The sequence below is a fragment of the Erythrolamprus reginae genome, chromosome 4, assembly GCF_031021105.1.
Source record: "Erythrolamprus reginae isolate rEryReg1 chromosome 4, rEryReg1.hap1, whole genome shotgun sequence".
Classification (NCBI taxonomy): domain Eukaryota; kingdom Metazoa; phylum Chordata; class Lepidosauria; order Squamata; family Dipsadidae; genus Erythrolamprus; species Erythrolamprus reginae.
In genome coordinates this window covers 93,304,064-93,319,092 of record NC_091953.1, presented here as the reverse complement: position 1 = coordinate 93,319,092, position 15,029 = coordinate 93,304,064, and the positions used below count along the sequence as shown (strand labels likewise).

Here is a 15,029-nt window from a genome sequence, read left to right as displayed (position 1 = left end):
ATACACTTCAAAGTCAACTTCTGAGCATAGGGGATCAGGAAAAACTTTCGGGAATAAAAATTTACAAGACCAGTATTTACTATATACCTCTGAAAAAAAGTGATGATGAATTGTAAAATTTGCAGATTTAACTTTTTGCTACTGACAACAGCCAATACTTATTAAAGCTTTGTTTACAGCTTTAAGAAAGAAAATTTAATCTTCTGTCCAACTATGTGGAGCTTCTCTCATCGGTAAATGGACAAAATACCAGTATTAGAAAAGCAAGTTGATAGAAATGAAAGAACTGAACACTGAAGCTAGTTAATAGTTCTTAGTATGTTCTATTTGGTCACAAATATTATTCTTTGATCTTAAATATATCCCGCAGAAGATAATGATAATAAATCAACACTTCAGGATGCATATGATTTTCTCCCATAAGAAAATTATGTTCACTCACTTATATTTCTTTTAAATGTGCTTTATGTCATTTTACAGTACAAATAACATCATGTAATGCATTCTTTATTTTCAAATGTATAATTACTCAATAAAATATGGGGTGGGGGGGAAAGCCTCGCTCGGATCAAGTTATATGTTTTTTCAATTCTTGGACAGAATTGTGTCAGAAGGCTAAATAAAAAAAGGGGGGGGGGGGAAACTAAAGCAGTTTTCTAATAATGATTCTAATCTAGGGATATTTTTATTCATTTTTATTACCAAGCTGAACATTTTCCAGATTTCTCAGTTTGAATCATTGAGTAAGGCACATGGATCTCATTTCTAGTCAAAGCAGGAATTTTATTCCCCTCAAAAAACCCAAAACACAAACTCTAGCCAAATGCATAATAGAAAGCAAACCTGTACTTGTTGGAAAGCTTTGAGCCTCTTCTTGAATCTGGAAGGCAGAACAAAATCACATCCTCGAGCCAATAATGCCAATTCTTTTCGCAGATCAGGGTCTTGTCGTAAAGAAATCTCCTTTATCCTCATGCTTTCAGATTTCATATAATACTTATGTGTGCACCAGTCCGGGCTGTTGAGTCCCAGTAAACAGCAGAGTCCTATTATCACACAGTGCCACTTAAAGTAGCAGCTGCGTTTTACTTCTGTGTTATTCTGAGAGCCAGTTCAGCGTAGCCTGCTCCATACATTAAAAGGGAACTTGCCAGGACTGCAAACACAGACAGGAAAGCAACCTAAGAGCCTGTCCCTTACTTCACACATTCCAATGTTTTAATGGTATGGTGTATATGTGAGCTTCTCATAAAAGTGACATTTTTAACCATCAATAAAATATCTGGTTTAGTAAAAACAATGAAGTGTCAGAGTAGTCTATTTAATATTAGGTCTAGAGGCCCTTTGGAATTTGCAAAGGTCTTTCACATATTCTTACTGTATATCCTAAAAAAACTGAAATACAAGGTACATTTTTATTTATTTGTATCTACTTTTATTATTTTTATAAATAACTAAAAGCTGCAAACATATCTAATATACTCTTCTCCTATTTTTCCAACAACATCAGAATACTAACTTTGCTTATGAAAGCTGCATATATATATATATAAAAATCATTTTCATGGACGAGGGATATTGACTAACTTATTATCATAATTTGTAAAAAAAGCAAAAGCATACATTTTGTTCTACCTCCTTGTCCTTTCACAAACCCTATAGACAACTATAAACAGAAGCTTAATAAAACATTGGAGGTTTTTTCCTTGCACACTTAGATTAAAAGGAAATATCTCTGAAAAGCTTAAATTTAACATGGAATATTTCATTGACTAGATTTTATCAGTGCCTAAGCTCCCCCTCATCCAGTGTAGATCTACTTCATTTTATACAAGTAATAAAACTGAAATATCGTGTGAATAAGGATGAGCCATGTCAATTGAACCAAATCATCTATATCCTCCCTTTAAGACAAGTATATATAAAAAAAGTCAGAAAGTGGCCGAACAGGAGAAGAAGCTCTACAGCATGGCCAGGCACCTGTATTCCACCAACCAACTGAAAGAAAACATGGAGAAGGTCATCATCAGGGGTGAAATGCTACCGGTTTGGCCCAGTTTGTATGTACCAGTAATGGCCGCTGCTGGTGGTTCGGAGCTGGTGGTGTCCACCCACCCAACTGGACATCGCCATTGCTTCTGAACCAGTAGGAAAGGTAAGTAGATTTCACCATTGGTCATCATAGATCATTTGGCAATAACATACAATGTTTTTTAAAAGCCTAGAGGAAACCTTGAAGTTCAGCCATCAGACAACAAAACAAAACCACCCCTTCCAGCCTCATCAAGAAGAGGATTCAAGCAAAGGCCTACAATAAAGACCTTTGCCGGGGGGGGGGGGGGGGCGGCAGGTATAAAATTAAATAGTAATATTTTTATGATTAGTAGCAATCTATTCAAAAAGGTTTAATTTTATAAATTTGAGCTTCTTTAGTTTTTGGTATTTGCAATTATTTTCTCAAGGGAAAAATATTTCTGTAAAACATATTCCTTTTTGAGACTTGCCAGCTAACAGAATTTGTCCAAAATATATTTACCATTTTACCATATAATTATGGTTTAGAAACAGTAACTGGAAAGTAACAGTCAGTTGACCATCCACTCTTAATTAATCATAATATTCAAATCTACCAATGAAAATTAAATGTTTATGTAAATTCTTCTTTTCTATAGCCTAATTTTCATTTGTGGTTTTGATTACTATGTGAATCAAAATCCAAAGGGAAAATAAGAATTAATCTTATTCAGTAAGAATAATATTGATAAGAATCAATATTATTCTCATAATATTGATGAAAAGCACATACTCCTCTTTCCACAAATGGGTATCCATGACAGTCTTTATCTCTTTCCAATCAACTTTAAAATCAGGCTGAAAAACTGATTTCATCAGATGCATATAACACTAAGAATTATAGTATGTTTCACTTTGTTTCAGTGACATGTTCAGTTTTGTTATTTATGTGAATTTTGTATATTAACAAAATAAAAGTACTGTATATTATTTGGTAATGCATCCATACAGTTTTATCTGCAATACAAGCAGCATTTTCTCTTTGCCCGTTAAAAAAACCAGAGTTAGAAAAGTTTCTTTAAATACTATGTAAAGCAGTTTGCATCTATAGACACCAACTTTAAACCAGGGACCAGGCTAGCCCAATTCCATTGGTTCAGCCTCTCCCTTGTCAGCAAAGAGCATAACACTCAATAAATAGCTTAAGCAATCAACAGCTAACTGAGATGCTATTTTCTCATATTCATTTTTAGTATCTGTCACTTTTTAACTTCTCCCTTCTGCAACTGTTGCAAAGTCCTGGGCAGCTGATGGAGATCAGAAGGATCACTATCAAGTGGAATGCAGGGGACATCACCCAGGCAAGGAATTGCATTTGGTGTGACTACAATTTGGTCCAAATTGCCAACCGTGCTCTCTGTCCAAGAGCATAGCTGGGACAGATACTTTTGAAATTCTGGCAGCCGGGGAATTGCCTAATTGGTGGAGCCTTGCCAGGAAGAAAACTTTACCTCCCAAGCAAATTAGCAAGGGTATATGGAAAGAGAGGTGAAAGTTATGTGACCTATGAATAAAACATCTAGGAAAGTGGATTTGGTTCATGTTCTTGCTAGGTTTGTAAAACGCAAGAATTGACTAACATAGAACGGACTTAACAAAAAGCAACGGATGCACAAAATAAATGTTATGTTTTAACACAGTCTTAAGAGGTATAGTTCATTTTGACCCGTGGTACAGAAAATGTACCTAATGGAGCTTCACTCTTTTAAAATATCTATCTGTAACTGGACTTTATAAACAAGGAAGAGTGTTATTGCTGCGCAGCAGACTGTATTTTATCTCTACCCATTTAACAGGCTTTTCGCAGCTTTTCTCCATTAGGGTTGAACATCTAAAATAACTTTCAGCCTTTTATTCAGATATGAGAAGGGATCATACTGAGCCCTCACTATCATCAGATAGTGATCTTCTCCCATGTTTTTTGATTATTTGTTGAGCAGCCAGTGAAGACCATGAACCCTCGCAAATGATTCCATGTGCTGGAAGATTCTGTGAACTCATTAAAAGAAAATTACACCTTTACCACCACCCCAGCCACATGAGTAGCAGTCCTTGCCACCATGGTGGACCAAGAAAGAATCTCACTTTAAAAAAATTACAGTAATTTATATAGCCAATACTTGACACCTCAATTACTTTAAAACCCTGCTGTTCTGTTCGGGTCGTATGTGACCCGAAGCCAAGTTTGAGTCCCTGTAAAAAATTTTCCCTGCATATCTGAAACTTGAAATTTCATGTTGGTTCATCATTTCAGGGGTTCTCTCTATGAGAATTTTTTTGGGGGGGTGGGGGGCTTAGTTTTTGCTGGGCAAAAAAAGTTACAAATCTTATGTTCCTGGGTCACCCTGACCCGGACCGAAAACTCTTCATTTGCAGTGCTTATGTTTGGTCTTTTTGAAAGCTTTTTTCACTTGGAAAGTAGTCTGAACATTTCTGCACACAATGATATGAAAATTGAAATGAAAAAAGTAAATCTTATTGGTTTATTTTGCGGATATAATGCACGCCCCCCCCGTTTTTGTGAAAATTTTTTCAATTTATGGATAGTTTTGCTTGCAAAATGCATTCTATTTTGCTAAAGTTGGTGTGGGATTGGTAGCTTGAACATTTCTGAATATAAGAAAAATATAAAGGAACTGAAAAAAATGATTCTTATTGGTTTTTTAACATCAGAAATAAGGCCTCCCCCCCCCTTGGCTGCTTGCAACCATTTTCACTTTTTATTTTTTTATGCTCCAAATCCGAAATATTCTTTAAAATCTTAGGCATTCATTTACTCAATTTAACAATGCTGATCATCAAAAAATATTTTTGGGGTGGTGGCTAATTGTTTTCTGGGCAAAAAAAAATCATAACTTTGAATCTGTTTCTGTTCGTATGTGACCGGACCAAAAATATTTTTTTTAGGTACTTGAATTTGATCTTTTTGAAAACTTTTTCAACTGGAAAACTAGTTTGAACATTTATGAACATAATGATATGAAAATTGAACTGGAAAAATTGAGACTTATATTTTTATTTTGATCAAAAAGCCCCTCCCCCCATCCTTTTTTAATTTCGTGTCAATTTCTATTTTTTAAGGCTACAAATCCCTAAGGAATTTCCCCCCAAAAGGTTTGATATACTAAATTGAACATTTCTGAATATAAGAAAAATATAAATGAACTGAAAAAAATGGTTCTTATTGGTTTATTTTTGCCACAAAAGGGCCACCCCCCCTCGGCCTTGCTGTGTGCCATTATTGTCACTGTTTATACATATTTGTCTAGAAATATTTGGAATATCCTTTTGAAAATCAACCACATTGTAGCCAGAGAACTAATTTTATGAAACAAATCCATTTTACTAAAAAAAAGTATGTAAGTTTGAAATTAACAGCATAATTTTTATATAAATTGAAATAATTGAGGCATACTTTATGTGCAAAATAAACCAATATGCATCAATTTTTCCAGTTCAATTTTCATATCATTATGTTCAGAAATGTTCAAGCTACCAATCCCACACCAACTTTAGTAAAATAGAATGTATTTTGCTAGCAAAACTATCCATAAAGTGAAGACTATTTAAAAAAAACGGGGGGCGTGGCGTGCATTTCATCAACAAAATAAACCAATATGCAGCAATTTTTCCAGTTCAATTTTCATATCATTATGTTCAGAAATGTTCAAGCTACCAATCCCATACCAACTTTAGTAAAATAGAATGCATATTGCAAGCAAAACTATCCATAAATTGAAAAAAATTTCACAAAAACAGGGGGGGCGTGCATTATATCCGCAAAATAAACCAATAAGATTTACTTTTTTCATTTCAATTTTCATATCATTGTGTGCAGAAATGTTCAGACTACTTTCCAAGTGAAAAAAGCTTTCAAAAAGACCAAACATAAGCACTGCAAATGAAGAGTTTTCGGTCCGGGTCAGGGTGACCCGGGAACATAAGATTTGTTACTTTTCTTAAACAGAACAGCAGGGTTAAGAAGAAACAACTGATGATCACTTTATGAATGCTGTTTGCAAATCAACTGGGGATCTATGTTATGTAATCAGTCATGTTTAACTACCTTGTTGAAACAGAATGTCCTGGGGAACTGTCAAATGTTTTTAAAAGACAATGTATATCTTGCCCACAACATACTCACAACATATTGTGGAACTTAGCTAATGCAAAAGATCATTAGTCTGATTATACTTTTCCCTAATAAAGTCACTTTGACCCCTACAAATAATTGCATCATTTTCAAAGCACTTATGGCTCATTTTTCTATCTGCTCTAGAAATGTTCCATGGCATCTTCTAGACCAACTGCGAAGAGGACTAGGAGTCCTCTGTCCAGTGGTTATATTCCTTTCTTGTTTGACAGTTCTACTCAGTCATTGATGAGGTGGCAGGAGAGATCAACCTGTTGCCTACCTTCTTGCAGGGTACTAAAAAGGCAATTGTCTCTTCATACCTATTCAATATTTATATGAAACTACTGGCAGAGTTCATCCAAAGATTTGGGGTTTAGAATCATCAATGTACTGATGATGTCCACCTTTTACATTTACACTCCAGGACACATTATGATGTTTCTGAAACCCTGTCCCAATGGGTGGATGATATCAGGGTCCGGATGGAGAAAGCAGAATTAGGGTATCTCTTGAAGAGGTGGCACTACACAGAAAGGGGAAGATCCATAAATGGGATTCTTCTTGACTCACAGCTCCTGCTAGAAAAACGTCTGAAGTTGGAGGCTACAGTCCAGGATGATGTGTATACCAGCTCTGATGGTGCACCGAAGCTGTGACAATTTACCTGTACGGAAAAGGATGATGCTACAACGATTCATGCCCCATTAAGACTGGCTTAGACATGTTCTACATGGGGCTGACTTTGAAGATCACTTGGAAGTTACAATGGCTTTTGTCCTAATTGGTGTTTATCAATAAGCTTCTAGATGTAATTTAAAGTGCTGGTTTAGGTAGTTCTTGACTTACAACCATTCATTTGATGTTACAATATAATTGAATACAGTGATTTACAATGGTCCTCACATTTACAAACATTGAAGTATGCACAGGGTCACATGATCAAAACTTGGGTGATTGGCAAATGGAATGTATTTATGATGCCTCAAACATCCTGAGTTCAAGCGATACCCAACTGCAACCTTCCTAGATGGCTTCTGACGAGCAAAGTCAATGGGAAACTGAATTTGTTTAACAACTACATGATTCACTTAACAACTGTGGTAAAACACGTCATAAAATCAGGTGTGACTCATTTGACAACTGTCTTTGGTTAGCAACAGAAATTCTGGTCTTGATTGTGGTTGTAAGTTGAGGACCTATAAAGTGTTACTTGACTTGGTGCCTAGCTATCTGCAGCTATTTCCCAGTTTAATGTATCTAGGAGAAACTATTAGTGGGTTCTTGATTGTAGGGGAATGTGGAAGGATAAGGCTTGCTGGTGGTCTTTTTCAGTGGCTGTTCTGATCCTCTGGTTTCTTTCACTATGACTATCTTCTGAAGTAATAAAAACAGGGCTTTCCAAAGGACAACTGAATCATGAGTCTATCTAATGTACATTACCTTAGTATAATAGATACTTATTATGACTTTTTGAATCAGTATATATTTATATTAATTCATCCCATGGTGGGAGGAGAGGAGAGGAGGACGGGAGAGGAGAAAAGATTATAGGTTACAGAAGGTTAGCATAATAAAATGGTTTTGGAAAATTATATCTTATCAATAAAACTTTTACACCATTTTTACACCAACCCTTTAAAATTGCATTTAGATATTGTTGTGGTTGGCTCTGGCCCAGCTCCTGCCCCAAGAAATGTGGAGGTGGATGTGGGGGAAACATCCACATGCCACAGGTCTGTTTTGCTCCCAATAGAATCTCCTGACGAAGGCTCCTCTGACGAAGGAAGTAGCAGGGAAGGGGGGAGTTTGGCAGACAGCCCAGGAGATCAATCATCTTTATCATCCCTGGATTCTGAACAAGAACTTATGACAGATCCACGCATGTGTAGAGTGATGCATAGGAGAGAACAACTGAAGGATTATTACAGGAGATAAGTGAGGCCACCTGTGGTTGGGTGGGGCTGCTGTAATTAGTGCTACAGATAAAAGGGCAGCGTGCTGGTTTAGCCTTGTGGCAGTTTATCTGATTCATAGTTTCCTCAAGATCGTGGTTTTTGCTGTTTCCCTGTTCAAGACTGTGTATGGACTTTCTGGACTTTAGAATTGGACTCAATTTCCCAGTTATTGGGTGAGAAATTGGATTGCATTTAACCTGTGCCTTGTGTGTACCAGAAAATCCCTTTGACATTTAAAAAGGGAGCTGTTTCTGTTTTTCTGTTGATAAAGACTTTTGGTTTTCCTTCTATCGTGAGGTGTGTGTCTTTCTGGACTAATTACTCTGTAATTATGGGCGGTTGGGACACACTGGCAGAACAGATATTAGAACTGATTTAAAATAAAATATTATATTATGACATCATCTAATATAACGTTTATATTAGTTTTATAGTCCTATGTGCCTATATCTAGAAGTGAATTCTATTCAAGTTATTGCAGTTTGTTTCTAAATTGATACATATACATCTGCAGTGTAAAACTGAGTGTCTCATGTTAATAATAACCCTTTAATCATAGACTTTGAACAATGCTTTATGTATTCTCTTCGGTAATTTCTATGAAGTCTTGCAATTTAGGGAATAACAGCCTGGAATGCAAAACCAGCTTCTTATAAACCATGCATGTACTTCAACATCTGCTCTAAATTCAGCTCACCAGAAATTCAGAACATTTTAAAGAATGAATGCCCAGTACAACCTACAAATATGGGCCAATTGTCTTCTCACTGGAATCTATACTCAAGACCTAAATAAATGACTTTGAGAATCACTTTCAAAGACAATATTTGCAAGCACAGAATATATGTAAAAACAAGAGGATAAAACAAGAGTGTATAACATTTGAAAAGAAGTCATGGGTTGCAAGTGAGACTTCTGATTTTTAAAGGACTGTATAAGATAGTGACATCACTGAAAGGTAAGAAGCTGACGTTTTGCAGCCCTCTTTTAAAAAAATATTTTAAGGATGGAAATAGGAGTGAGATACCTCTGAGAAGTAAACTGTTCTCATTCTTGCTCATAAAAGTTCTGAGAAAAGCCTGAAATTGGCCTCATATCTACTCTCCAAATGCCAAAAAGCCCAAAATGTTTAAATCTAAAGTAATAAGCTATATACCTTCCAGTTCTGTGTTTATATAAGTTTAGACAGCTGGGAAATCTGCCTTCAATAATCCAGAAAACTATTTTCCAGATTCTTTGGTGCTTTAATGAGATTGCTACTTTTGAAATGCTTGTGGGAATTGGCAACTGACTAATTCTTAGTTTTGGATCCCTGGCTGGTTTGATTCTAACGAAGTGTTTTTGTCATGCTGGAAAAGGAAGATTGTTTATGACACTGTGGAGGCTCAGTCAACATTGATTTTTCCAAAAAGCTGAAGTAGAGGTTAGTCAGTAGATGTTGAAAGGAGGCTTTCAAAAAACCTTATCCATATTTTCTCCCCTCAGTATGGACGCTAGGCAAGATTCTAGCTAAGACGATCTATGGCAGGGGTCCCCAAACTTGGCAGAATTCTGGGAGTTGAAGTCCACAAGTCGTAAAGTTTCCAAGTTTGGGGACCCCTGATCTATGGTGAAGAGAGGTCTTAGAGATAATTATTATATAACAGGAGATCGGAGATCTGTCAACAAATTAAAATGACGAATTAAAATGGCTCTGTTAAAAAGTGCTATTGCTAACATGTTGTAAGCCGCCCTGAGTCTAAGGAGAAGGGTGGCATAAAAATAGAATAAATAAATAAATTTCATTGTGCAACTGACAGGGACCACATCTCACTTGAACTTAAGATATGTATCATGGAAACAATGTCTGGCTAGGTTAACTATACTGTATAATTAATGCATCCCATTAGAAAAGTCACATCTAACTTTTAAAGATTTTACTTGTCTAATGATGCATCTCATATGTACTTTGGGTGCAACTATAGGAGAGAAGCACGACAGTCATTTATTAATTTTCTGCCTTTTGTTTATCTGACACTCAAAAAGTCTAATTAATCACCAATCAATAGCTGTCATTAATCTTTGCCAAGCCTGGTCCCTGTAATTCTCCAAGAAAATTTTCGATCTGTCTGGAAAAGGATAACAGAGAAAAATCAGGTCTTATCCTTTTGCCTGGGAACTCATGATTGCAATGGGGTTTCAAAAAGCCAAGCCCATGATTAACCAATGTGTTAGGGACACCTATCTATAAAGGAATTCATGCATAATGTTTGGTTACTATAGCGTTGTCAACAATAGTAACAATTACACTTTAACATCTCTTCTTCCACCTTAATTAGAAGAGCTTTATTATGACTCTTTTTATTATTTGCCATCAGCCCTGGTTGAGGATATATTTTGAAAGCTCTTACATTTTGAAGACACCTATCTATAGAGCCTAGGTGGTAGATATGGTGGCTTTATAACTTTTGATTATGTTAAACTCGCACCCTGGTCATCTTCCCTACAGACTACTGCAATACACTCTTCATGGGACTACCCTTGAAGACTATTCAAAAAAAAATGAAGCTGGTGCAGAATGCAGCAATAGATACAATATTGGGCAACCCTAGGATTGCACATATAATATCTCTGGCATGTGAGCTGCACTGGATGCCAATTTGTTTCCAGGTCCAATTCAAGGTATTGGTTATTACCTTTAAAGCCCTTCATGACATGAGACCAAATTGTTTTACAATTATTGCAATTCTTTCTTTTGGCATGAGATCAATATAACTTCTCACTAAGACTCACTCATAAATGCTATTGATATCACAGCAAATCCACTGTTCATGGCATGCACTAAATCAACTTGTGGGGCATGCCAAGTCACAAATAAATGGAAGCAGCTTGTTGTCCCCTACTCATATTGTACAAGGCATTTTCATGTTTATACAAGATATAATTAGCTAATAGCTTTTGCCAGGCTCCTGTGTGGTATGTTGGTATGTATGTATGTATGTATGTATGTATGTATGTATGTATGTATGTATGTATGTATGTATGCATTTAGATTTCTATGCCCCCCTTCTCAGAGCAGCTTGCAACAGTTATTACAGTTACATTCTTCAGTAATCATCTTCATTAGTCTTTTTATTCTTCATGCTATGAAGAACAAAGTTAATGAGCAAAGATGTTCAACAATTATTACAATTATTATCTAGAGCAGTGGTTCTCAATCTTTCTAATGCCGTGGCCCCTTAATACAGTTCCTCATGTTGTGGTGACCCCCAACCATAAGTCGAGCACCAATTCTCCCAACAGAGCTCGAAGCTGATTTGCAGGATGGTCAAAGGACACTCCCACTGTAAACACCTGACTGGTCAGATTGTAAATAATATGTTCCAAGGCCATTGGAAATTTGTCTTTGGTGAAATGGTCATTCCACCCCCAAAGGGGTCCCGACCCCAAGGTTGAGAACCACTGATCTAGAGGCATTTTATGCTTTTCTTTTCCTTGAAAACAATTATTAGCATACATTTTAGTTTTGAAATAAAAGCCTCCCAATAGTCAACAGAATCATAGAGTTGGAAGCTCAGCCCCCTGCATACTGTAGTATTCATTACATCTTTCCCAACAGATGACTATTCATCCTTTGAAAACCTCTAGTGAAGGGAAGGAAACCACTTCATGATAACCTATTCCAATGATTGGTAGCTGTAATTTGTACTTACATGCTTCTGTAAAAGACCATATGACAGAAAAAAGTACAACATATATTAAAATACAAACACCCAGATGGTAAAATATCCTACCAAGTATTACATTTGTTACCTGCATTAATGTAATAAATGGAGAGTTTCAAGACTGCTCTGTCTACCAAGATCAGATAAAGATTTTACTTTTTCTTTTCAGAACAAAATTCATTATTCATTATAATGCTTTATAGATTAGAAATGTCACTATTAATGGCCATAATCTTTCAGAATAAAAAACAGTAATGTCTTCTTTTTTTTTTTCTTAACATAATTCTTAACTGATTCATTTTGGCTGGGTTCAATCCCTAGATTTCAACTTGGCAATATTTAAACTCTATGCTACCTCACTAATTTTCACCACTAACTTTTTCATAAACTCCTATAATTTTCCTACTGAAATTAGCATTATGCAAGGTGCTATTAACCATAATGCAATATGTGAATTATACTTTACCTTGCATTAAAAATTAAATTATTTTTGATGTTCCATCATCAAAAAATATTCTTAACATGAATATAACATTTATATATGTGCACTTAAGAGTACAATAAATTTACTGTGGATCTAGTCTGTATAAAGTTATTCTACAAGGAGTTAATAGAAAACCTTGGTATGAAGCTAATGGAAATGTAGACATCCCATCAAATATAAATATTTATATATTATATATAAACGCACACACACACACTATTACCATTTAGCTTTACCATATCTTCATATCCTAAACCAGAAGTGAGTTGTAAAATATTATGCTTTCTACAGTAAGAAAAAAATAGTCATAATTGCAAAATTACTCTAGATTCTGCAGTTTCAAAAGCATTGACTTACATGAATGGAAGATATGCTAATAAGTAAAAGAATGTAATTTAAGTAACTTCTTTAAGCAGAAGATACTAATGAAGCAATGTCTAAATTTCCCTACCATCAATGTTGCCTGATATGCTATTCATTGGAGAGAAGAAAAGAAGGAAGAAACATTGAGAGCTGAAGCAAACTAATATGCATCAATAATGTTGTGAAATACAAAAATAAATTTTAGGGTATAACTACCCTATTATTGGTGCATCAAATGAGATGCTATCAGCTTTATGCCATTCTGAATATTGCCAAAACTGTTAAATGCCTTGATTTATTACAGCTTAAAAGAACTGAAGCTCAACTGAAGAAAATCTTTGAGAATGTATAGCCCTCAAAAGGTAAATACATTGCATTAGTATTGATAAGTGAAATACATTCACATTTTCTCCTATGTGGATTACAGGGAAGATTTCTATTTGGTAGACATAGAACAGCTACATATATTATACTGGCACTGCAGATAAAAAATATTACTGTACAAAATAACATTAAAACCATTTGTACTGAAAATTATGAAATTAAAAATATAATTATGTTCATTACTTGCCAACATAAACAGTTCCATAATCTGAATAATCTACCTCAAAATGAATCTGCTATGTAAATATATTCTGTATTGACACAATTACGTGCCATAATAACACTTCCCTTCTGTGAATTACTTTTCTAATAAGCTTCTGGTTTAACATGACTATCAAAATACAAGAAGTTCCATAGTAATGGTAAGTCACCTAAAATTATTGTTTATATAATATTTTGATGTTGTTTTAAATGAAGGATGATCATTTAAAGTGAATAAAATTCCTTATGGGACAGATGCCATTCTCAATTTATTATACTGAAATTGACAAATGTTATCTGGAATTAGCAAGAACATTTTTAATAAAATAACATTTCTGCAGCCACATACCAATGTATCAAAATAGCTTGTTACAGTGCAAGAAATTTGATCTAATCTGGTAACTGATCACATAATTTATCTTTATCCACTTACCTTTCTGCTACTTGAAGATCCGTGCTTTCCTCGAATACTAGAACATCTCCTAGGACTTGTTGAGGTACTGAATGGGAGAGCAGTGGACAGGTGAGGAGGGCTCATTGGACTCAAAGGAGACATCAGACTTCCGAACATGCTTTGTTTGGAGACATAGTTAATTTGAGAAAGAATATTTTCATTGTCTCCAGCATCACCACTACCTATTTCAATCTTTTCTTCACTCGTTATACTCCTTAAATAGTCTTTGAGCATCACTTGAGTTTTTGTTTCACTCAACCAGCACAAAAAGAGCTCATCCAGTTTCATTTTTACTACAGGCTGTAAAACTTTCACACTTGGCATCTTGTTCTTCTGTTAATTTAATTTTTGCTTGAATGAAATAGATGAACTTCTCAAATCAGATTAAACAAATTTCCACCTGAAAGACAAAAAAAGATTTATTTAAACTTTTATATATATGATGATTATTCTGATGAGGCCAAAATAGTCTCCCTTAATTTTCAAATTCAGCAAAAACATGTGACATACATACATACATACACATACATAGTGTTCGCCCTAGAACAAAGACAGAAGCACCAGCCTGATGATGAGTGAGACCTCATCGAAACGTCACCAGAAATCTCTAAATCCTACACGGGAAGAAACCCAAATATGCCAAGACCTTCATATACAGTATATATATATTCAATTATAAAACAATTTTATGTTGAAATACTAGATCTGGGTTGCAAAATACCATATGATCAATAAACAATGTTTCTTGTATCTCTTGTGGCCATTTTGTATTTGTATTTTGGCTAGAAAACCATATGAAGAATCCACCCTTTTCAATTATTCATTATATTAGGCTTATTTTAAAATGAAGTGAAGGTTGATATAGGATTTGACCTGGATATGTGCAATATAAATTAACACCATAAATTAGAATTAAACAATTAATGAAGTCCCAAATGTATTAACCTACAAGGTTATTTAAGGCAGGGGTCTCACAAGGTCTCACAAGCAGAAGGAGAACAGGCAAAACTTCATCTGTGCATGTGCTGGATCTTGGTTGTGTGTGCAAACCATACACCCCCAGTCTGTGGAAGACAATTTTTCTTTCAAAACTAATCCTTGGGAACTGCTGTTTTAAGGCATACCATTCTTCATTCAATTTCTTATCATACTTAACTTTACTAGCCTACCCTAGTAAAGTCAAAAAATGCTATCTATAACTAAATTTTATGAACCATGAACCAGAGACTCTAGCCTGGATTCAGTTAATCATGTTTATAGTTTGAAAAAATTAGAA

The 15,029-nt window shown here is 35.1% G+C and overlaps 1 protein-coding gene across 1 annotated transcript in view; it reads right to left on the bottom strand.

Moving 5' to 3' along the window:
• The window catches only part of PPP2R3B (protein phosphatase 2 regulatory subunit B''beta), a 57,936-nt gene that overhangs the window by 38,637 nt on the left and 4,270 nt on the right, over positions 1-15,029 (bottom strand). Inside the window, exon 2 of the mRNA XM_070750908.1 lies at positions 13,733-14,153. Coding sequence (XP_070607009.1) covers positions 13,733-14,077 — 345 coding nt within the window. The 5' untranslated portion in view covers positions 14,078-14,153. The remainder of the gene's footprint in view (positions 1-13,732; positions 14,154-15,029) is intronic.